Source organism: Hakea prostrata, chromosome 1 (assembly GCF_041222555.1).
Source record: "Hakea prostrata isolate BN-2017 chromosome 1, UWA_Hpros_2, whole genome shotgun sequence".
NCBI lineage: Eukaryota > Viridiplantae > Streptophyta > Magnoliopsida > Proteales > Proteaceae > Hakea > Hakea prostrata.
In genome coordinates, this window is record NC_142600.1 from 72,169,218 (window position 1) to 72,192,853 (window position 23,636).

General features: G+C 36.7%; 3 protein-coding genes across 6 annotated transcripts; 2 read left to right on the plus strand and 1 right to left on the minus strand.

Annotated features, from left to right (window-relative positions):
• The first annotated feature begins 892 nt into the window (after positions 1-892).
• Positions 893-3,487, plus strand: LOC149029827 (S-type anion channel SLAH2-like). The gene is made up of 4 exons (XM_089142174.1): positions 893-1,520; positions 1,829-2,599; positions 2,697-2,728; positions 2,823-3,487. The coding sequence occupies exons 1-4, from the start codon at positions 1,008-1,010 to the stop codon at positions 3,205-3,207; spliced, it is 1,701 nt and encodes a 566-aa protein (XP_088998300.1). The 5' UTR covers positions 893-1,007; the 3' UTR covers positions 3,208-3,487.
• A 6,273-nt stretch (positions 3,488-9,760) lies between these two features.
• LOC149029828 (S-type anion channel SLAH2-like) lies at positions 9,761-12,474 on the plus strand. Its single transcript, XM_089142175.1, has 4 exons — positions 9,761-10,347; positions 10,676-11,446; positions 11,544-11,575; positions 11,671-12,474. The coding sequence occupies exons 1-4, from the start codon at positions 9,916-9,918 to the stop codon at positions 12,092-12,094; spliced, it is 1,659 nt and encodes a 552-aa protein (XP_088998301.1). The 5' UTR covers positions 9,761-9,915; the 3' UTR covers positions 12,095-12,474.
• A 6,604-nt stretch (positions 12,475-19,078) lies between these two features.
• On the minus strand, positions 19,079-23,352 carry LOC149029829 (S-type anion channel SLAH3-like). Of its 4 annotated transcripts, none has more exons than XM_089151602.1 (6): positions 23,069-23,352; positions 22,537-22,970; positions 22,060-22,249; positions 20,538-21,308; positions 19,700-19,731; positions 19,079-19,604 (listed from the first exon to the last, which is right to left on the minus strand). In XM_089151602.1, exons 3-6 carry the CDS (start codon positions 22,231-22,233, stop codon positions 19,280-19,282), a joined length of 1,302 nt encoding a protein of 433 aa, XP_089007728.1. In that variant the 5' UTR covers positions 22,234-22,249; positions 22,537-22,970; positions 23,069-23,352; the 3' UTR covers positions 19,079-19,279. The 4 variants fall into 4 exon arrangements, with proteins under 4 accessions (XP_089007728.1, XP_089007719.1, XP_089007738.1 ...); XM_089151593.1 differs by having other exon boundaries at positions 22,511-22,970; XM_089151618.1 differs by having other exon boundaries at positions 19,487-19,604; positions 19,695-19,731; positions 22,511-22,970.
• Positions 23,353-23,636: the final 284 nt, after the last annotated feature.

Consider the following 23,636-nt stretch of genomic DNA (forward strand, 5'->3'; position numbering starts at 1 on the left):
ATGTGGGTGTACTTCCGGCACAGTAGGAGCAGCATCCTATGTGAAGACTGTAACACTGAGGAAGTCTTGGGTTCAAACCTCCATCCTCTACGCCTCCTCTACCCCCCTCCCCTCCCCCTTCTCATCCCTAGAACTCCTAATGCCCAGTCCTTCTGATTTCACTTTTTTTGGGATCTGAGGTTCGCCCGGGCCAATTTACATGCCCTTTGACTACTTCTTCAAATGTAGCTTTTAATTTAAATATAAGACGTGCTTCACCCCTGACCCCAAGGAGATTCAAACCCTTGAGCTTATAGTTATGAAACAATGATGTTACCGAGCAACCCTTCGAGATTACTTTTGATTTCCTTTCCTTTGGTTGAAAGATGATCCATCGTACACGACTAGAACATGCATTTGCAGTATTAGATTGTCTTTCCAATCTACTAATCAAGGAAACAAGCTCTAAAAGCTACTCTTTACCAAAAATAGAAAACCTTTGAAGCTACCAAAGGACATAGTTTCAAGAGTTGCATTGAAAATCCAACCTATATAGTGTCCCTGACTCCTTTGGCTGTTAATTTATTTTACATTTTAGGTTTATACTTGGAATTTTTTAAGGTTAATATTTATTTATGGAACCTGGAAAGACAACGACGTGCATGATTCATGCTTGCCTTTCACCTGTTCGATAATTTGTTGCTTCGTGGGCACTCTTTAGTATATAAATCCCTCATTTCAAACATCTTGATCCAGCGAAACTATGTTTCTGCATGAACTTAAACGTCAACAACGTGCATGATTATTGCTTGCCTATCCTGTTCGATAATTTGTAGCTTTGGGGACACTCAATCAGTATATAAAAGTATCCATCATCATTCAGTGAAAGCTGTGCTTTGCCAACATAGTTAGCATCCCCATGCAAGCAATAGCCTAATCACATATCACATTTCTGATTTGCAATTTGTGTTTGACTGTTGAGCTTCTGTTTTCTCTTCATCAAAGTCTTTTACATTAGGGTATGGTAAATGATGCATTTTGAGGGCAAGATTGATACACCTGAAGCAATTGGTGACTCCTATCAGGGAATGGCTTTAATTGCCAACAGCACGCAGCCTCAGTTAGGAAGCGGTAGGAAAGTTATGTTCAGTGATGAAGAAGGAAGAAACATCATGGATGGGATCCCTTCTATTCCTTCTACATCCATTGCTGCATCCATTGCTGCAGCCGCTGGATACCCAAAGCAAGCAGAGTTTAGTTCGTCTCAGCCTACGCAGGCCACCACTGCATATGATAGAACTGCTTCTAATGGTGAATCCATTGATGTTGCTGAGAACCAACATATAAATATGGATTGGAGGTTTAATTCTTTTAAAACTTTGTCGGGGAAACTCCAGAGGCAGTTATCAGTTTTAAGTAGAAAGCGGATAGAACCAGAACCAGAACCAGACGACGTTGTTTTGCAGATGTCTGAGGTTGAGGCTTTACCTGTAAAGAGGTATTTTGATGCCTTAGAAGGGCCTGAATTGGAAATCATTAGAGTATGTATTTTTATCTTTGTTGCATTCACAGCATCACAGGTTCTTTTTCTTTTCATTCAATTCAGTCCCTAAGCATATATAATGCTTGTTAATATTCCTTGCACTTGTACTACTAGAACTGACAAAACTGAGTAATTTGGTTGGCTCTGATATATGTCCATGATGGTTTGAGGTGCTGTGTTATGGATCAAATCCAAACAGCCGCCAACATCAACCATTTCTTATTGATGGATTGACATCAACAAGAAGAGAAAATTTGGAATCTCAACAACACTGGTTTATGGGTGTCTTAATTATCTTTTTCACAGGATTCAGAGAAGTTGGTGCTCCCAGAAGACAAGAAGTGGCCATTCCTTCTGCGATTTCCAATCACTTCATTTGCTGTGTGCCTTGGTGTTGGTAGCCAAGCCGTCGTGTGGAGAGACCTATCAACCAAAAAATCCATGAGCTTTCTTCACATCAGCCTGACCGTCAACCTTGTCATTTGGTCTATATTTCTTGCACTTGCCGTTATTGTTTCCTCCATATACTCGCTGAAGGTCATATTTTACTTTGAAGCAGTCCGTCGTGAGTTCCAACATCCCATCCGTGTCAACTTCTTCTTTACCCCATGGATAACAGCTCTGCTTTTAGCTGTTTGTCTCCCACCTGCAGTTGCCACATACATTCATCCTGTGATCTGGTACATTCTTATGATTCCAATTATCCTTCTTGATATTAAAATCTTCGGACAATGGATGATGGGAAGTAACCGAAGACTATCAATGGTGGCCAATCCTGCAAATCATATCGGAATTGTTGGTAACTTCTTGGGTTCATTTCTGGGTGCTTATATGGGGCTTAAAGATGGACCTCTCTTATTCTTTGCTGTTGGATTGGCCCACTACATCGTCCTATTTGTAACTCTATACCAGAAACTCCCAACAAATCAGACTCTTCCAAAGGAATTACACCCAGTGTTCTTCCTTTTTGTTGCAGCACCCAGCATAGCTTCTATTACTTGGGCAATGATTCAAGGTGCATTTGATTATGTAGCCAGGATTTTCTTCTTCATTGCTTTGTTCCTGTACATCACACTGGTTAGCCTCTTTCTCTCTGTCTCTCTTTACATACACACATATATTCATGCATCCTGTTCTAAATGTCTTTCTCTCTTTGCTCTGGATGTTCTCACAGGCTGTTCGAATTAATTTTTTTCGAGGTTTCAGGTACACATTCTTGTTAGATTTCTATGTGAGTTATGCTTCTTTCCCATCAAATCTATTGATCTGAAGTTCAATTTTCTTGTTATTTCTTCTATAGGTTCTCTCTGACATGGTGGGCTTACACTCTTCCAATGACTGGGATGGCCATTGCCTCTGTGGCATACTCTGATCAAGTCACAAACCTATTTACACAAATTCTAGCAGTTGTTCTCTCTAGCATTTCAGCTTTCGCAGTAATTGCTATACTCATCACCACTATCTACCATGCTTTTGTGTTGCAAGACCTTTTTCCAAATGATAAAGCCATTGCCATTTCAAAGAAAAGTCCAGAGGTGGACAAAAAACAGTTTCATCTGCCAACTGGAAGCTCAGATAACGGAGGCATTGAAGCTTCTATGGAAGCACAGAGTCCAGATGATAAATCTGAGTCTCCCTGTGTCTACATCGACATTGGAACTTCAACGGATTCTACAAGCTCATGAGTTAGTGAAGACATGAGTGATTCTGGTCGGACTAGTACTTGGAAAGTTGGAAGTATAATCAGGGTGCGATGGCTAATAGAAATGAAGGTGGTTTCTTGCTGCTTTGACCACAAATATTTTTATACAAGCTAGGGCTTTTCTTATCTGATACCTAAGGATCAAACATAACATATGAAGAAAATTCTATACTTCCACATGTGTACTTGAACGAAATGTATAAAGACCATCACCTCTGTCACGACTTATGACCCCAGTTTTCACAGGCTTGGTGTGGCCTATATTATGGACATTCAACTAGGATCGTGTGATAGTTCCTCTCTTTATACATAGGTTTATAAGTCAAATTGTCAAACATGTTAATAATTGGAAATTCAGGTTTTGTGATGGAGTTAAGGGTGTCAATGGGTTGCTGGTTGGCCAGAACTTCGCTAAACCCAAGCCCAAACCCTAGCGGCTTAAAGCAAACCCGGAACTTGGTCTAAACTCATTAGGTTTTTCCTTATTCTGTTGATTGGGTTGAGTTGGGATAGGTTGGATTGATATGATTGACCCTGATTTGGTTGTAAACTTGTAACTTGAAACTTGTACTAGCTTTAGAAGTTACTTTACATACTTTTTAGTGAATGGTCTTAAGGAGAACTTGATTATCTCATGATTTCTTCGACAACAAAACATGAGTTGTAAATTTTTAACAACATAAAAATTTGTGTATTAATATGGAAATTAAGTTGTGGTTAATTGAAGCTAATATGTTTCTGCAGGTAATGCTTCTTTGGATTGCTTCATTCTGGTTTGTCGGATCTTGGATAATCTCCTTCCTGGCCCATGCAGCTGGCTTCAGCAAAGAATCTCTGACGTATGGTCTGTGATTGTAAATGAGGCATCAGTTATCACTGTTCCACGCATGGTGTTAGAAGAGTTTGACTTACATTGTTAAATTATACCCAACTCTAATTTATTTAATGGTGACGAAATCAGCCAAGGTTCAGCTCAAAAAACTTGATTGGAGGGAGAGAAATTAGAATACCTTTGATTATTCTGAGTAACTTGTATATATTAGCCTATCCAATAGCTGATACCGTGACACTTGCATATGGTTGGTTCCATCAGGTGGAAATTTCTTCTGGTTTTCTATAAGAACGCTCTCGTCAATCTCCAGTCTCATCCATCTTCTGTTTTGTCAAATTGTTTAGCGGATCTTTCTTATTTGTTCATCAGGAAGTATTGGTTTTCATTTATAGCAGGAAATGTGAATTTCTTTATGTACGTTAGAGGCTGCAGGTGGTTTTTTGATCTTCATTGAAATATCAAACCAACCATCTCCGTCTTCTTCTTCCATGATTTTTCCTAGATGCTTGGCTAGTAGATCTGAAGGAGCATGTCTTTTTGACTCATCCAAGATTATCTCATTCTTAGAATCTCAGTCATTCTGTCATTTAGTTTCTGTCTTCTCTCATTGTCAAAGTGTTTGATCAGCTAGCAAGATGCCATTTGCATGTAGTTGAAAATGGAAATATCATCTCCTTTAGCTCTCTATTTCTTCATGTGGACGAATCCGATTTGGATTAATATAGGACCGCATGATCTAGTGTTACGTCTGAAATTAACCCCTTCAAGTGAACCATGGTCGATCCCACAAGTTGATTCTTTAACCTATTCACACAAGCAGACAAGCGAGAATGGGCTGACTTAGAGGTCAGTCAGCCACTTCCGAAGGTTAAGTTAGATTTTGGAATAACACTGCACCAAGGTCAGAGCTTGTAATTAATGATCAAGAACCCTCAAATAGAATCAGGAGAGTAAATGCGCATTTGCCAAACCTGATGGAAGGTGGGGGTATTTATAGTAGAACCTGATTCTTGGTGGTGGTTGGATCATCCAAAGTGTTTTGGATCTCCTCCAAAGTTACGTTGCCACAAAGGTTATAACCATTCTGACTAATCTACTTTTGGCGTAGGTACTGCAATGGAGGCTGTGTGAAATCCCCCAGATTTTTAACCCTTTAACCAATTGTTTCAGGACCGCGAACCCGGACCTTGAGTCGGTGATAACTTTGGACCATTCGAGTATAACCTGAAAGTTAAAAAATGAACCCAATATTAGTGGACGACCCTAGTGATGACTTGACATCCCTCATAGAATTTAAGAGGAGAGAAAATATCAATCACAAAGGTATTAAAAGGCAATTTTGGCACGTCCGAAAACCGACAATGGAGAATCCAATTGACAAGGTAAATATACCCAAATGTAGATATTCGAAAAGACCTTTCATTCAACCCGAGAATCACCGGAATCGGACCTTGATTGACCCCTCAACCAAGTGCCAGTCGTGTGGATAAGATCCAAGATTCTCCTTTGTTTTCCTCCTCTTCAAACTTCAGCCCCCACTCTAGCATTAGAAAATGTATATTGGGGTGAGTAGAATCATAAAATAAGGTTTTAAACCCGAATTCCCGAATTTGCCACGAAATTGGGGATGGGAGGTTGATTCAGACCGGTCAACCAAGGTTCGATTTGATAAACTGAAGAGTTTATCTTCAAAGTTAAGCCATAGGTAAGTATGTTTTCATTCACAATTGTTCGACAAATTAATATCCATATTCAAAAAAAAAAAAAAAAAAAAACCTATTCAAAATCTTATTAACAAGTAAATCAACAGTAATTTAGTCTTTCATAAGAAAAAATATATATCTTTTATAGTAAAAAGAAAGTATTTTTTATGGTAAAAAAAAATGGTATTATAGTTACAAATATAACTATCTGTCATTGATAAATTTTTTTGAAATACCACATTAAAGGCAAATGAAAGATGTCAGTATTTTTGGGAACTAAAAATGACTTGGGTCGAACTTTAAGTAATCCAAATAAACTTACCCTAAAGAAGTAATATAAAAAAATGAACTCATAGTTTAATAAGATCAAAATGACTTTATATCAAGGCTAATATGAAGATCAGAGTAAAAATCAAGGACAAGATCAGGGTCAAGATCAAGGACAAAATTAATGTTAGGATCAATGTCACAATCAGGGTCAGGATTAGGCCTAACAATCAGAAATGGGTTGGGACACGCCCAGTGGGCCAAGGAGTAATCTCAGGCCAGAATATTTTGGTTCTAACCCACCCTTAGGGCCAAAATCTTGAGCCCAAGCCCTATTCAAGCTTAGGGCGGGTCAGGGTCACCAAGGCCAAACTTGCATCCCTATGAAGGGTGGCCACCAAGATCTCCCCTTGATTGACTTCTTCACCTAGTTCAACTTAGTTACGGTTTGGCCCGAAATTCAAGCCTTGGGTAAAATCCACACAACCCCAAGCAACGTCTCTCTCTCTCTAGGGATGCAAATGAATAACCAAAATCCGCTTCCAAATTTGCATCCATATCCTTTTAGGGGTATCCGAATCCGTCCGATTACTAATAAGATGCAGATATGATATTCCTATTTCTTACCGATTATTATCCGTCTAATAAAATTATTCAATTAAGTTATTTATTTAAATTTATTTTTCTTATTTTTATAAATTTGTTACCTGAGATATGTGACTACTTCTAGGTTTTCTACTGAAATAGCTATCAAAGTTGTTAAATTCTTACATTTCAAACTTAGCCCTCACAAATAAGATGGTAAAGATGTAAATAGGTAATCGGAAATTTGTACTCAATCTATATTCATGCCCATTTAGAAGAATCTACTTAAGAAAATAACTATATGTTATCATCCGAATCCGATTGAATCTGTCCGAAAATCAATAGGATATTAATTGAATCCATCAAAATATAATAGGATGTGGATCTAGTATTCCCTCCAATCCGAATCCGGTCGGTTTATACCCCTATGTCTCTTTATTTAAATGGCTTTAATCTATTTGAGAAAAAAAAAATAAATAAAAACTTATTTTAAATAAATAATTTGAAAATTACAATTAAAATGATGTGGTTTGATTTTAAATACCCTTGGGCAAGCTTTTGATTGAAATGTTCTTTTTTTTTGGGGGGAAGTTCGCATTGAATTGGAAACTTCTAGAGAATACGATGGTTTTCTTGCATGGGATTAGCATGTGTTTTGATAAAGTGATGGTGGCTTAGCTTGAATCTTCCTTCACTTGACCATGAATAATATTATAGCTTCACTTTTGAATATCTTATGTGCCAAATCTACTTTGAATAGTCCTAATTGGATGATTATTGTGGATATTTCATATGCTTCAAACATGCTGACTTTCAAATAATTTTTAAACCATTAAATCAACATGTATACAAAGTTAGGCATAACTAACTTGGATGATGCAATCTTTTTTTTTTTTTATTTTATTTTCAAGCATCGTTACTATAAATTTGGATCTTATGTTGGAGGTGACATTTTCTTATTTCATTTTTAGATAAGCCCAAGGATATCTAAACAAATGATTTCATTTTTCTATATCATTTGACGTAACATCAATACATATTTAATTAATTTAGAATAATCATGATACATGATACGATATATCTTTGTTGTTTGATGTTTGATATGATACTAGAATGAGATAAACATACTTGGTATTGTTGCGTCCGGACCTGACTCTCTCGGCACACCACAAGTGAAGTCATTTCCGATGATCAAATCAGTATAAATGCAACACCTTATCCTTTTAAGGGGAATTTCAGGCTCTAAACTAAGGAGTTGCAGCGTGAGGAAGACAAATCCACTAAAATTGAAATGCATAGAAGTTATCTACACTCAAAGGGAGTTGATGGTTTATATAGATAAACTTGGCATATGCCCTCCCTTGAGGACCTTGAGAGACGTAGGCTCAAACGTGAGACCTTCTTGGTCGTACTACCTCTATATAGGAGGCTGCTAACATCATATTGGAAGCACATAGGGGTGTAAATGGATAACCGAAATCTGCTTCTAAATTCGCATTCGCATCCGTTTATGGGTATGAATCCGTTCGATTACTAAGATGAATTCTTAAATTTCAAATCTAGCCCTCACAAATAAAATGGTAAATATGTATTGGTAGTTGAAAATTTGCATTCAATTTGTGTTAATACCCATGTAGAAGAATTTACTTAAGAAAATAATTATCCGATTATCATCCGAACCCGACTGAATTCATCCGAAAACCAATAAGATATGATCCGAATTCATCCGAATATAATAGGATGCGGATATGGTATTACCACTATATGATCCGAATCCGATCCATTTACACCCTCAGAAGCACACCCAAGACAACAATAGGTAATGTCAAATTTTGCTTTTGAGCCCTCTTGAATAAAAATATGCTTTTTTAATAAATAAAAAAATAAATAAAACACTAAACATGAGAGTGTCTATGGTCGGATTGTTCATGTCCTGTTATCATATAATCAAGGGTTTATCTTGTGATTGTGAGTCTCAAGAGGTGCCCTATTTTTCAAGGTTAGCTATACGTAATGTATGTGTACTTCTGGCACAGTGGTGGGAGCAACATCCTACGTAGAGACAATAACACTGCGGAAGTCTTGGGTTCAAATCACCGTCCTCTATGGATCGCCTCCCGCTATCATTCTTAGACCTCATCGCCTAACTCTCTTGATTTTACTTTTTTTGGGAACCGAGGTTGGCCCACACTAGGAAGTCTTGGGTTCAAACCACCGTCCTCTATGGATCGCCTCCCCGCTATCATTCTTAGACCTCATAACGCCTAACTCTCCTGATTTTACTTTTTTTGGGAACTGAGTTTGGCCCACACCAGAAGTCTTGGGTTCAAACCACCGTCCTCTATGGATCGCCTCCCCGCTATCATTCTTAGACCTCATAATGCCTAACCCTCCTGATTTTACTTTTTTTGGAAACTGAGGTTGGCCCACACCAATTTATATGTCTTGTGACTATGGTAGTATTTTATATATACTTTAAATATAAAACGCGTTTCACTGTGGCTTCAAGGAGATTCAAACCCTTGAGCTCATAGTTATGAAGCACGGGTGTTAGTGAGCCTCAAGGTTACTTTTGATATATTCTTTTTTCCTTTTGTGGAAAGATGATGCACCGTACACGACTAAAAATATTGTCTTTAAACAAAAAGGAATATACATTTGCAGTATTATATTGTCTTTTCAATCTACTAACCATGGAAACAAGCTCTAAAGCTACACTTGACCAAAAATAGAAAACCTTTGAAGCTACCAGAGGACGTAGTTCCAAGAGTAGCATTGAAAATTCAAACCCTAAATAGTGTCCCTTGGCTGTTAAATTTATTTTACATTTTTAGGTTTATACTAGAAGTTTTAAGTTTAAGATGCATGGAACTTGGAAAGACAACGACGTGCATGATTAATGCTTGCCTATCACCTGTTCGATAATTTGTTGCTTCGTGGGCACCCTTCAGTATATAACCAATCTCTCATTCAAACACCTTGATTCAGTTAAACTATGATTCTGCATGAGCTAGGAATGACAACAATGTGCATGATTATTGCTTGCCTATCACCTGTTCGATAATTTGTTGCTTTGGGGACACTCTTCAGTATATATATAAGTATCCATCAGCATTCAGTGAAAGCTATGTTTTTCCAACATAGTTAGCATTCCCATGTGAGGCAATTCCCATGCGAGCAATTGCCTCACATTTCCGATTTGCAATTTGTGTTTCACTGTTGAGCTTCTGTTTTCACTTCCTCAAAGTCTTTTACATAAGGGCAAGATTGATACACCGAAGCAATTGGTGACTCCTATCAGGAAATGGCTTTAATTTTCAACAGCACACAGCCTCAATTAGGAAGCAGTAGGAGAGTTATGGTCAGTGATGAAGAAGGAAGAAACATCATGAATGGGATCCCTTCTATTCCTTCTACATCCATTGCTGCAGCCACTGGATACCCAAAGCAAGCAGAGTTTAGTTCTCAGCCTACGCATGCCACCACTGCATATGATAAGACTGCTTCTAATGGTGAATCCATTGATGTTGCTGAGAACCAACATATAAATATGGATTGGAGGTTTAATTCTTTTAGAACTTTGTCTGGGAGACTCCAGAGGCAGTTATCAGTTTTAAGTAGAAAGCAGATAGAACCAGAACCAGAGGATGTTGTTTTGCAGAAGTCTGAGGCTGAGGCTTTACCTGCAAAGCGGTATTTTGATGCCTTAGAAGGGCCTGAATTGGATATCGTTAGAGTCTGTATTCTTATCTTTGTTGCATTCACAAGTTCTTTTCTTCTCATTCAATTCAGTCCCTAAGCATATATAATGCTTGTTAATATTTCTTGCACTTGTACAACTAGAACTGATAAAACAGAGTAATTTGCTTGGTTCTGATATATGTCCATGATGGTTTGAGGTGCTGTGTTATGGATGATTCACTAACAAAAAGATTAGTTTGATTCAAATCCAAACAGCAGCCAACATCAACCATTCATCATTGATGGACTGACATCAACAAGAACAGAAAATTCGGAATCTCAATAACATTGGTTTATGGGTGTCTTCACTGTCTTTTTCACAGGATTCAGAGAAGTTGGTGCTCCCAGAAGACATGAAGTGGCCATTCCTTCTGCGATTTCCAATCACTTCATTTGGTATGTGCCTTGGTGTTGGTAGCCAAGCCGTCGTGTGGAGAGACCTATCAACTGCAAAATCCATGAGCTTTCTTCACATCAGCCTAACCGTCAACCTTGTCATATGGTCTATAGTTCTTGCACATGCCGTTATTGTTTCCTCCATATACTTGCTGAAAGTCATATTTTACTTTGAAGCAGTCCGTCGTGAATTCCACCATCCCATCCGTATCAACTTCTTCTTTGCCCCATGGATAACAGCTCTGTTTTTAGCTATTAGTCTCCCACCTGCAGTTGCCACATACATTCATCCTGTGATCTGGTACATTCTTATGATTCCAATTATCCTTCTTGATATTAAAATCTACGGGCAATGGATGATGGGAAGTAACCGAAGACTATCATTGGTGGCCAATCCTGCAAATCATATCGCAATTGTTGGTAACTTCTTGGGTTCATTTCTGGGTGCTTATATGGGGCTCAAGGATGGACCTCTCTTCTTCTTTGCTGTTGGATTGGCACACTACATTGTCCTATTTGTAACTCTATACCAGAAACTCCCAACAAATCAGACTCTTCCAAAGGAATTACACCCGGTGTTCTTCCTTTTTATTGCAGTACCCAGCGTAGCTTCTATTGCTTGGGCACTGATTCAAGGCGCATTTGATTATGTAGCCAGGATTTTCTTCTTCATTTCTTTGTTTCTGTACATCACACTGGTTAGCCTCTTTCTCTCTGTCTCTCTTTACATACACACATATGTTCGTGCATCCTGTTCTAAATGGCTTCCTCTCTTTGCTTTGGATGTTCTCACAGGCTGTTCGAATTAATTTTTTTCGAGGTTTCAGGTACACATTCTTGTTGGATTTTCTATGTGAATTATGCTTCTTTCCCATAAAATCTATTGATCTGAAGTTTAATTTTCTTGTTATTTCTTCTATAGGTTCTCTCTGACATGGTGGGCTTACACTTTCCCAATGACTGGGATAGCCATTGCTTCTGTGGCATACTCTGATCAAGTCACAAACCTATTTACGCAAACTCTAACAGTTGTTCTGTCTAGCATTTCGGCTTTTGTAGTAATTGTTATGCTCATCGCCACTATCTACCATGCTTTTGTGTTACAAGACCTTTTTCCAAATGATAAAGCCATTGCCATTTCAAAGAAAAGTCCAGAGGTGGACAAAAAACAGTTTCATCTGCCAACTGGAAGCTCAGATAACAGAGGCATTGGAGCTTCTATGGAAGCAGAGAGTTCAGATGTTAAGTCTGAGACTTCTTGTGTCTACATCGACATTGAAACTTCAATGGATTCTACAAGCTCAGTTAGTGAAGATGTGGGTGATTCCAGTCAGACTAGTACTTGAGATATAATCAGGGTGTGATGGCTAGTAGAAATGAAGGTGGTCTCTTGCTGCTTTGACCACAAATATTTTTATACAAGCTAGGGATTTTCTTACTGATACCTAAGGGTCAAACATAGAAGTCTTATAAATTTTGTACATTTGTTCAATGAAGAAAATCCTATACTTTCCCATGTGTACTTGAAAACAATGTATAAAGACCGTAGTTGGAAATTCAGGTTTTGTGATGGAGTTAGGGGTGTCAATAAGTTGCCGGTTGGCCGGATCTTCCCTAAACCCAACCCCAAACCCTAACGGCTTAAACCAAATCCCGAACTTACTCCAGACTTGTTAGGTTTTTCCTTGTTCTGTTGATGGGGTTGAGTTGGGATAGGTTGGATTGATATGATTGACCCTGATTTTGTACCTAAATGTTCCTTAATTAACTAGTGAACATCGTTTGATTTTCTTTGTTCTTTAAAATAAGATATTGTTTGCTTATTGAGGTCAATGTTAATCTTTTTTCTTTTCTTCTCACTTGTGAAGCAAGGAACTTATGTTCAAAAAATATAGATATTAATTTATTTTTAGAAAAAAAATAATGATCCACCCCTAACAAGGTTTGATTTGCTTCCATCACTAAATCTATGATGAACAAATCAAGTCTTAAAACTCGGCTTTCCAGATATAGAATAGATAATGAAAGCTATCATTTAATATTAAAAAAAAAAACTTTCAAAGTTTTCTCCCATTAAAAAATATAATATTTTAATGTATAAAAACTATATAGAATTTACAATATACAAGGCATTTAATTTATTTCTTTAACAAAAAAAATAATGATTCAGCCATAGCAAGGTTTGATTTGCTTCCTTCCCTAAATCTAAAGTGGCATGGCCAACAAGTTTTAAGACTTGGTTTCTTGATACGGAATAAACAATGAAAGTTATTAAAAATAAAAATAAAAATTGCTTTCAAGGTTTTTTTCTTTTGAAAAAGAGAATATAAAGAGAATATTTTAACGTATAAAAACTATATAGAGTTTTTGATTTACAAGACATTTAAATTAATTTCTTTTAAAAAATTAATCATGATTCAGCATTTCAAGGTTTTTTGTAATGAAAAAGAGAATATTTTAACATGTAAAACTAAATAGAGTTTAGGGTTTACAAGACATTTAGATTAATTTCTTTTCAAAAATATGATTTTTGACATTAACCTTCTCAGACATCACTGGAATGGGAAATGAATAATATATTTAAACAAAAAATAATATAATCTAAAACTAATTGTTCTAGGTAACAACAATGAATCTATTTTTCGGGTCATCAATAAGAGATTTTGTGGAAGGAAAATCGTATAAAAAAAATTGACATTTCCTATCAAAAGGAAGAATGTGTCTCTACAAAGCTAGATGAAGGCAAAAATATGTAACCAAATAGATTTAGAGAAGGCATAGGAGAAGAAGAAATATGCATCTTAATCCTTCAAGGATACCAAAAATTTCTACCACCATCTTGTTAGCTAGAGATGAAAAAAAATGTGTAACTATCATTATAAAAGCTCCTAAATACAAATTAAGAACATAAAGCCCAAGCTGAGTGTTTTAGGGATGACTTAGTAATCCCTCGTAGGCAATTAATGGAGGAGAGGAGACCTATATGTAAGTCACATGAAATAATTATCCCTCTTATATGTAGAAGAATTATATTAGGAGTAAGAGAGCATAGTGAGAAAGCTAGAACTTCTAGGCGTGTTACTATAGTCGTTTTCCTTAAGATGTAATTCTTCTCCACGGAAAGTGCTATTGAATACCAACGAACCGTCTCCCATAATACAAAGAAATCCAACTCGAAGTTGATTTTCCTAGATTTTGCAAACCACACACAAAACCCAAGAATAGAAAGAATTTCGGATTTTTTTAATTATTTTTATGTATTATTATTGTAAAGCTAGAGGGTATTTATAGACATTAAGGTGCATGTACTGAACAATTCATGATTCTATTTGTATTGGTGCACCTCTTTGTAGGGATATCAGTGCCTATGTTTAGATCTGAGCTATTAGATCGTTCAGCCGCATGGTCTGACAGTCATGATTGAACCATCGATTCCATCATCCTTGATCTACAGTTGATCAAAATATACGGTTCATAGATGATCTCAGTCCTAAGTGTGCAAAGCTCCTAAACAGCTCACACTGCACATGCGTGACCGTGCTCTGACGGTACACACATTGGTGTGTTTTATTATTATAAATTAGAGTTAATAGGTAGCGCCTATTAATTAACTCGTTTTCCAACTTCTTGGTTCCTAATGTGGGACTAAACACTTTCCTAAAATAACTAATGGAAAGTTTTCACGCACTTTATAAATCCAAGAAAATGAAACCTTAGTTTTTATTAAAGATAATACAATATTATATAAAACTATAAATTCCAAAAGAAAGGAGGGGGATACAAAACCATTGAAGAATAATTTTTGATAACATAAAATATGAGAGTGCCTTATTTTTTGTGTTGGTCCATCTGAAATTATTTATTTATTTATTTATTTATTTATTATTATTATTATTATTATTATTATTATTATTATTATTATTATTATTTTTCTATAAGGGTGCTATTATATATAAGGGATGAAGATATTACATATATCATTAGCAAAAGTCAAACCCACAATCTTTTCATTAAGAAATGTTAATAATTACCAATCAAGCAATCTTGTGATCGTCAATTTAATTGTTATAACTTTTGTATTTATGACTTTTTCATTCTACGTCCAAGTGTCAAACTAAAATCCCTCAAATAAGACCTTAATGGCTCCAAACCTTTATGAATGATCTAATATTAATAAATTATTGTTTTCATTTTATTTTTGGTATAGATCAATTTATTTTACCTTTTCAAGTTCTAAGTAGATCAATTATTTACTTAATAAATTTTGGAAAATTAAATTTTTATTATTTATTAATTTTATGGATAATTACTATTATCCCTTTGCACCATAGCTTATTTGCTATCTTACCTCCCATATCTTTTGAAATTATTAAACCAATCTTAAACTTTGCTTGTAGTTATTGATGCCTCCTTTTGTTGAGCTCCATTAGTTAAATGATGATATGACATCTTTGATTCATACAAAAATTCCAAAATAACTTTAAAATTTTATATTACTTATTTAGACTTTATATTGAATTACATTATTAACCTAAGTAATTAGGAAAAATAACCCTAAACCTAAAATACTAAATGATCTTCTTCTCTTTTCAGAATTATATAAATATATATAAAAAAAATTAAAAAGAGAGAGAGAGAGAGAAAATCCCCTTCTTCTCTTAATTACCCTGTTAGGAAAAAAAATTATTTTTTTACTAAAAGAGCTCACCTGATCTCATCTCCTCAAGTTCCAACTTTTTGAAAAAATAAGTGGCAAGAATACAAGGATAAAATTAGTATTTTATAAGAATAGTTTTTTAGTTTCTTAGTTCTAGAAAGACAAAATAGACATTAAACATCCAACCATAACGATTTCTTAATACTGTTAGAAGTGAGGGAGATAACAATAATTGTATAAAGAGTATGATCATTTTAGTAATTAAGTTAAAGTACTAAAATGCAATAGTAATTATTCTTAATTTTATCATCAAGGGATAAAAATCTTTTGTGAAAGGTATATACTAGCCATATCAATTATTCAAGGAATTTTCAGGTTCATGTTCACGGTTCATGAACCAGGAATCATCAAACATTTTTGTTTCTTGTGGGATAAAAGAACCATGCATCAAACATTTGGCTTTGCGGGTTTGAATCCTTTACTTCATCTAAAGGAGAAATTTTTTAATCCGTATAGTTGGATTCTTGACATGCTTTGAATTTCTATAATGCTTAGTGGTAACTAGGATTTATATCAACACACAGGGGAAAATGTCTTTTAAAAAGATAATAAAAGTTTTTTTGGAAAATGACAGAAGAGAAAGGAGGTATGGGAAGAAATTCCCAAAAAATAAAAGATACGTAGCATGGGATTCCAGTTTTGGAGGATCCAAACGTACTCAAGATTCAAGAGGAAAGAAACCCCATGCATTCTTTTTTAGGGTTTTGTATCTTTAACATGCATGTCTCTCTCCTGTCTCTCTCCACTTGGTAAAATCCAGTAACCCATTTAATGGTTGATCTCCCGGGCTGTTATATAACAACCCATCTTCCATTCTTCACTCCACTTCAATCATCTCTTGGGTTGCAGCAATGGAAGGCTCACAGATTCCTCTCTCCATCGAAAGCTTCTCCAAAAGTTGGTCAAAACCCTCATTCCAGGAGAATTCCCTAGTTGATGATCCTATAGATGAAACTAGTAGTTTGGTAGAAGATTTAGATCCCGAACGGAATCCCACTTCCTTCAGGAGATCCTTATCAAGCCCACATGATCTCAACTTCCGATCCAATTTCAAAATCTCTTCTGTGTTTATCGTTGATGCAGATGAACTCTTCTCCAATGGTCTTGTGATGCCAATCTTCATCATCGACCCATCAAGGTGGAAGCCTCGGCCAATTATTCCACGCCACCGACCATCTTTGTGAAGGAATCATCTAGCAAAGATTTGATTGTGTCGCATGGAAATGGGAAGATGGCATGGACATTCATGAAGAGATATAAGAGATCTCCTAAGAGATTATCTCCTAAGGGGATTTTTCACAAATACATGAGCATTGTCCTGAAACCTCTATATCAGAAATTCCGGCAACCCTCCAAAAAGATTCAGAGGAGTGCTGGAGATGTTTCTCCTCCATGTAGTGATTTGTGTGATATTGATGAAGCCATTCTCTACTGCAAGAAGTCATATCCTTACGAAAGATAAACGATGACGATATTAAGCCATCACGTTTTGCTTCTCTCTCTCAGAGTACCTGGAAATCGCAACAAGACCCTAGCAGTTTTTTTTTTCTTTTTTTCTTCCCCTTTTTCCCTTCGACCCTGGATTGGATTCTCTCATATTTCTTGTCATTTTTGGATGACGATGTAATTTTTTAGTTAATATTTTATTCCTTATACTAACAAAGATGTAGAAACTACTCCAATATACTTACTGCAATTTTTTTCGAAGTAATTGCAATATCAAGCATATAGAAATGCCCAATCCATCTGAGCTCTATCTTCATCCACGAGATGGAATCGTCAACATTTTGTTTTGGTCAAAGTAGAGAATTGTGTTCCCCTCACACTCCTTCACCACATATTTAGGATGAAAATCTTCCTCTAAGCATTGATAAAGTGGATTATGTATGCTTAGGATTCGGATATTCAACCCGTAAGGGTAGAGCTCATACTCCTTTACCCACTTCTAAGCATTAGTAAAATGGACCATGTATGTTCCCCTCATCCACAACTATACTAAGGCAGTCTAGTCTCGCCTCTAGGAGACACACTAACATCTTAGATAGTGAAAATATCAAGAAAATAGAGAGGCCAAGCCCATTTAACCTATGCTCATCCACGAGTTGGATTCTTCATCCGTGTGCTCCCCTCACACTCCACCTCATATTTAGTAGTGGAACTTACTTATGTGCATTGATAAAGTCAACCATGTATGCTTCGAATTAGAATTACTCATCAGGTAGAGAATTGTGCTCACCTCACATTCTTCCACCCACCTCTTTGAGCGTTGGTAGCATTGATAAAGTGGACCATGTAGCTCCCCTCATGTACAACTATACTTAAGTCGTCCTAGGCCTACTTAGACAATAGGTGTGAAAACCAAAAACCTCGAACCCACTGATTGAGTGAAGAGAGTCTCTCTCCTCAAAGGAGGTTTGCAGCTTAAAGCATATATTGTCCAGGAAAAAGAACTTACAAACTTGAAGATGATAAATGGATTTTTTTTATCATTTTAAATGGTAGGATTATTTATGGCCCCAGCCCTCTGGCCTCTGGCCTTTCATTTGGTGATACCTTCTCCCTAATCAACTTGTCCTCTCCAAATTGATTAATAAAAAGACTAACATCTTAAATATAGAAATTTCTTGATCAATCAACTCTGTTATGGTAGATGCTATTGGTTCTTGCCCAGCAGGAAATGAATCTTGAACAAACTGAGTGGGCTACCACTTCCAACATCTCAAGAGTCATCAGCAGGCTCCAATTTTTGAAAAGCTATTGTTGTAAAGCATTGCATCTATTTATTTTCATTGCAAGGTTCAGGCATGGTGATCTTGTGAATGTTAGACTGCTTTATCCTCCAATCCATTGCCTAGGGAAAAGGTTGTCTAGACATAAGTGTGGGTTCTCCTCATAAGATGACACACCGAATTAGACTAACAAATTCGGTGCCTCTCTCTCTCAGTCTCCTTTGTTGACAAAGAGGGGAGAACCATATGATAAAATAGAGAGTTTTCTTCTCTTCTTATCTCCTTATTAATTGACAAAAAGACAAAAACAATTAATGAGAGATATTGTTTTTCTCTCTTAATCGCCCCCCTTGGGGGGGTTTGCCTGAGGAATGTGTTAGGGAGCGAGAGAACTATCAAGTCAGGGTTCTAAGGGTTTGAGTGAGATGTTTTATGTATTGGAGTAGTGGGTTTGAGACTCTTTAAGGATTGAGAATGTTAGTTGAGATAGTAGGGGTATCCAGTTTTGGATTTAATGTTGGATTTGATTATAAATCTAAGCATTGTACAAGTGTTGCGCATTTCTACTTTTTCATAATGAAAAGTCTCATTATGCCAGTGAATGCAGGTAAAGCAGAACCATGCATATTGTTGTGTCCGTGTTTCTTTTGTGATCATTTATTTTGTTATCTTTCACGTGGGTCCCGCACAGGCACAATTCATGACACTATTCATGAATACTTTTGCTGTATTTTTTTTCTCCGTTGATCTCTTACATAGGTGGTAAAGAGTGAACCGTCTATCAGTATTTTTTTACCAACAATAAGATTTTCGTGTTTCTAAGTAATGGATGCCTATGGAGGCAACCATACGAAAAGCCATTTGGATATGCAAAAGGGGAACATAATTTTCCAATTTTCAATGTCAAATTTTTACTAGACAATGAATTCACCAAACCCAATTGATTTTTATGAAAGATAAACTGATAAGCACACAAATGACCACCCCTACTCCTAATTGCTATCTCCCTGATCATATACTTCAACACTAATCTAACAAGCATGTAGTAACTGTTTTTTTGGATTCCAGAGAAGTTCGAATGTCTCTCAGCTGGTGGAGGTTTCTGGTTTAAGAGAAGCTTCAATATCTTTGGTACCTGAACTTCCAGATTGCAGACAAAATTGTTCCTTGCCTGTCTTTGATATTTTCTCTGAAATAGCTATGGCAATATCATTTGGGAAGAGGTCTTGCAATACAAAGGCATGAACGATAGTGATGACAAGAAGAGCCATTACCATGAAGCTTGAAATGCCAGAAAGACCAACTGAAAGAATCTGGGTTGCTAGGTTAGAGACTTCATCAGAGTACCTGATGGTGGCAATAGATGCTCCAGTCATTGGAAAAGTGTAGGCCCACCATGCCAGTGAAAACCTATCAAATAATATGAATGCAAAATTCAGAAAGGTGGCTCCAACAAATTCAAGGGATTGAAGCAAAGTTCACTAAGAATTCATATCATACCGTACCTGAAACCTCGGAAGAAATTAATTCGAACAGCCTGTGGAAACATCCAATGGAAACAAAGCAAAAGAATTGTCAAATATTTTGTGAACTTTTATTTTTTAAAGGAAAATAATATCAAGAGCATTGTTGGAACACATCTTACTTGGTACCATACCACAATTTTGTCAAGTGGCATGCACAACTAGGCACACATGATGTCCACTCAGTTTCATTAGCAAGTTCCAACTCCATAAAGGGAGTTTTGGTTGAAAAGTAGCAGCAAGTTCATAATATTGCCACTTAAAACCCATGTTTTACAAGTGAGATGGATATATGGTATTGCCCTAGAACTTCGGTAGACCAACATATGCCAGGTGGCAATTTGGTGCCAATCCAAGTTCACATCAAACAGTCATGTAGCAATTCACAATTCAATGTAAGGAAAAGATAAGGCAACAACAACAATGCACCCTAGCTCTACTAACCATCCATGGTGCCAATCTACATTTTACACAAGATAATCTTTCGTTTGAGTGTTGGTTAACTATGTGGACCTTCTAGGTGTATGCAAATGATGCAAATGGAGGAGGTGAACTTGCAAGGTCTAAGTTTAGAGGGGCTCCACCTGGGTCCACCCAACAAGTTACTTGATAGGATTCATCAATAAAGGAACCAATCCTTCTCATTCAATCACAAGAACAACATCCATCAGGAGAACAACTTTTCTCCCTAGCTTCTGTTCTAACCAACCAGTTTCTCAAGTATCTACAGAGACATGCCAATGTGCATGCATGCCTCTGTGTGTGTGTGTGTGTGTGTGTGTGTGTGTGTGTGCATTTCAATTGCAAGGGAGAAACTAACCAGAGAGAAATACAAGAACAAACCAATGAAGTATGCAATCTTCGACCCATAATCAAATGCCCCTTGAATCTGTGCCCATGCCATAGAAGCAACGCTAGGTGGGGCAACAAAAAGAAAGAACACCGGATGTAATTCCTTTGGAAGTGTCTCACTTGTAGGAAGTCTCTGGTATAGAGTAACAAGAAGGATCAAGTAGTGAACCAACCCAACAGCAAAGAAGAAGATAGGTCCTTCTTTCAGCCCCATAGAAGCACCCGCCAATGCACCCACAAAGTTGCCAATAATTGAGAGATGATCTGAAGCACTGGCCACCTTTGAAAGTCTTCTCCGACCTCCTAACATCCATTGTCCATAGATTTTAAGTTCAAGACAGAGAATTGGAGTCATGAGAACGTACCAAATGGAAGCATGAAGGGTTTTGGCAACCATAGGTGGGGCACTAAGAACCAAGAATAAAAAAGCTATCCATGGGGCAAAGAAGAAGTTGACACGGATGGAATGGTAGTATTCACGACATACTGCTTCATAGTAAAATATGACTTTGAAAGAGTAGATGAGGGAAACAACAACCATAAGAGCAATAGAGACACACCACAAGACAAGATTAACAGCCAGGCTGATGTGTAGGAAGCTTGTGGATTTGGAAGTTGCCAGGGTTTTCCAGAGGATGGCTTGGCTACTAACACCAAGGCAAATACCAAACGAAGATATTGGATAGCGCAAAAGGAATGGCCACTTCTTGTCCTCTGGGAGCACCAACTCCTGGGAAGCCTGTGAAAAGAAAACATATAAAGATTTATGCTATTCCTTTGCTTATCAGAAATAAGTTCCATGAGTTATTATCCCATAAAGAATAATCCTCTGGTTCACCTAGAAATGGTAATTAAGGTTACGAAGTAAAAATAAGTAATGCAAAACACAACCATTGCTAGTAACACAATCTTCATAGGCAAGCAGGGATTCATGTAATAATAAATTTTTTTAACACTCGGGGAATAACGAAACATTCACGAATCTCAAGGGATGACCAATTTCCATGGCCACCCTTCTAGTTCTTATTTTGCAAGTATTTACATTCCTTCCATAGATAGAAGAGATGCTATAGTGTCCCATACTCTTTTAGGGTGCCAAACCTGTGGAGATTGGCTGTCACTTCATTGAAGAGAAGATTGCACAAGGACTTATTTGTGTTTCCCATATTCCATCTGATTCTTAGTTAATGGATATAGGACCAAATGCCAATGCTTTTATCTCTAGCATTAGCAAGTTGGGCATAACAAGTATCCATGCACCAACTTCGAATGGGAGTGTTGTAATATGGAAACAATGATAGAATAGCCCATAGGGCTTTATCTATGTTGACCAGCCCATAGGGCTTTATCTATGTTGACCTAAAGGGTATTCTAGTATCTTGTACTCATCATCAAGTATTATCACCAAAATGGATTCATGTCACAAATACATAAATTAAAATTCTCCAAATGATTCTTTACAAAAAAATCTTGTTGAAGAAAATACTTACTTTAGCTAAAACACAACTAGGTGAAGGACAAAATGTTGAAGAACAAGTTTTCTGACACTGATAATTTTGGCTACCATCTTCAGCATTCTCAAACCCAGCTACTACATGGCTGGAAAAAGATGGAAGTTCATCAGTGTGAAGTTGCTCTGCTGAATCACAAGCACTGTTGTCCATGATTATGCAACCATACCTACATCGAAAGCATGAGATATATCATTATAAACAGTATAAAATAAAATCATTGCAGAGAAACTCTAAAATTTCAGGGGAAAAAATTTGGGTAATGAAAAAGAAACTGATCTACAAGAATTCAAATCCTTAATAAATCTTGAATGTTTGAACAATGGGTCACCTCAAAATACTCTTTCATTGAGGTTTTCGACTACAGAAACAGAAAGAATGTATGAAAGAAGCGACCATAAATAAGACAAACAACAGCATTGGTTGACACCTATGGCAAGAAATCAAGAACAGCACCTAATAGCAAAACAACAAAAAGAGCAGGTTGATAAATCCCATGTATAAATTGAGAAACTTCAGTTCCTGCTACTAGTATCCTTGTGTCAGGCTTTCAAACTCTGCATACATACATCTATCTAAGAACATTCCTATATGGCTATATCTACAGGGAATCGTCATTATAATGATGGCTATATTTAAGGAATTGCTTCAGGACGTATGCATCCACTGTGAATAAGAATTTTGTGGTAATCGATAATGGTTGACCTCAGAGTCTAATCCAACTCGGAAAGCAATGGTGGTGACAGTGGTAGTGGTCAAAAGTGGAAGCTTCAAGTTGAAACCTAGTCGTAATTTAAGGGTTTAAAATAATCAAAGTGTGTTCTTCCATTAGCTGTTGTGCTTTGATTCTTTGAGCCCTGTGCTGCTGTGCATATCTTTAATCTTTCTTTCTAATAAGAAATAAAAAAATAAAATTGCTGAGCGATAAATCAAGAACAGAATAACTCCATTGTTTATAGATGCAAACAAATGTGGGAATTCGAGATACCAGTTCTAGTTGATAATCTCTGCAAGCGACAGCGAAATAGAAAATGACCGAACCCAGTTGAATTTGACGGAAAACGACTGCGTCCGACGACTCAGACCATGAAGATTCGATTGATGGAGAAGCATGCAGAGCATTGGAATTTGAAGAGATGAAGGGGTGGAGCTACCTGCAGCTCTGTTCAAATCGGTTGAGTTTGATTCGAATTCTAGAACGTTTGATTCGCACCATTCTAATCAAATGGATAATGGCTTCTCATTTCGTGAAAAGAAACCATGGGTATATGATGTAATGTCAAGAAAAGGATGAACCAGAAGAAAAAAAAATGTGTCAAGAAAAGGAGATTTTTCATTTTTGTTGCCAAGTGGGAATAAACTTTTTTTCATGTAAACCACGTGGCAATTAAAAAATTATCCGTTATAAGTCAACTTCATTAATTGAGATGCGAATAAGCTGACGAATAAACCCTAATTCTAATAAATAAAATAAAATAAAAACGCAAGGCATCCATAAATGGCATAAGTCAGAAGTGAGAGGTGTTAGATTTCCTGAAAAAGGGGAATATATTAAT

What these genes read in the sequence shown, in the direction of transcription:
- LOC149029827 (XM_089142174.1), top strand. Translation starts at nt 1,008, where the DNA reads ATGATGCATTTTGAGGGCAAGATTGATACACCTGAAGCAATTGGTGAC. An exon ending in CTGAATTGGAAATCATTAGA is followed by an intron (nt 1,521 to 1,828) that starts GTATGTATTTTT and finishes TCTTTTTCACAG; the next exon opens with GATTCAGAGAAGTTGGTGCT. An exon ending in TGTTCCTGTACATCACACTG is followed by an intron (nt 2,600 to 2,696) that starts GTTAGCCTCTTT and finishes ATGTTCTCACAG; the next exon opens with GCTGTTCGAATTAATTTTTT.
- LOC149029828 (XM_089142175.1), top strand. Translation starts at nt 9,916, where the DNA reads ATGGCTTTAATTTTCAACAGCACACAGCCTCAATTAGGAAGCAGTAGG. An exon ending in CTGAATTGGATATCGTTAGA is followed by an intron (nt 10,348 to 10,675) that starts GTCTGTATTCTT and finishes TCTTTTTCACAG; the next exon opens with GATTCAGAGAAGTTGGTGCT. An exon ending in AATTTTTTTCGAGGTTTCAG is followed by an intron (nt 11,576 to 11,670) that starts GTACACATTCTT and finishes TTTCTTCTATAG; the next exon opens with GTTCTCTCTGACATGGTGGG.
- LOC149029829 (XM_089151612.1), bottom strand. Translation starts at nt 22,233, where the DNA reads ATGGACAACAGTGCTTGTGATTCAGCAGAGCAACTTCACACTGATGAA. An exon ending in TGTTCTTGTATTTCTCTCTG is followed by an intron (nt 19,732 to 20,537) that starts GTTAGTTTCTCC and finishes ATGTTTCCACAG; the next exon opens with GCTGTTCGAATTAATTTCTT. An exon ending in AATTTCTTCCGAGGTTTCAG is followed by an intron (nt 19,605 to 19,699) that starts GTACGGTATGAT and finishes ATTATTTGATAG; the next exon opens with GTTTTCACTGGCATGGTGGG.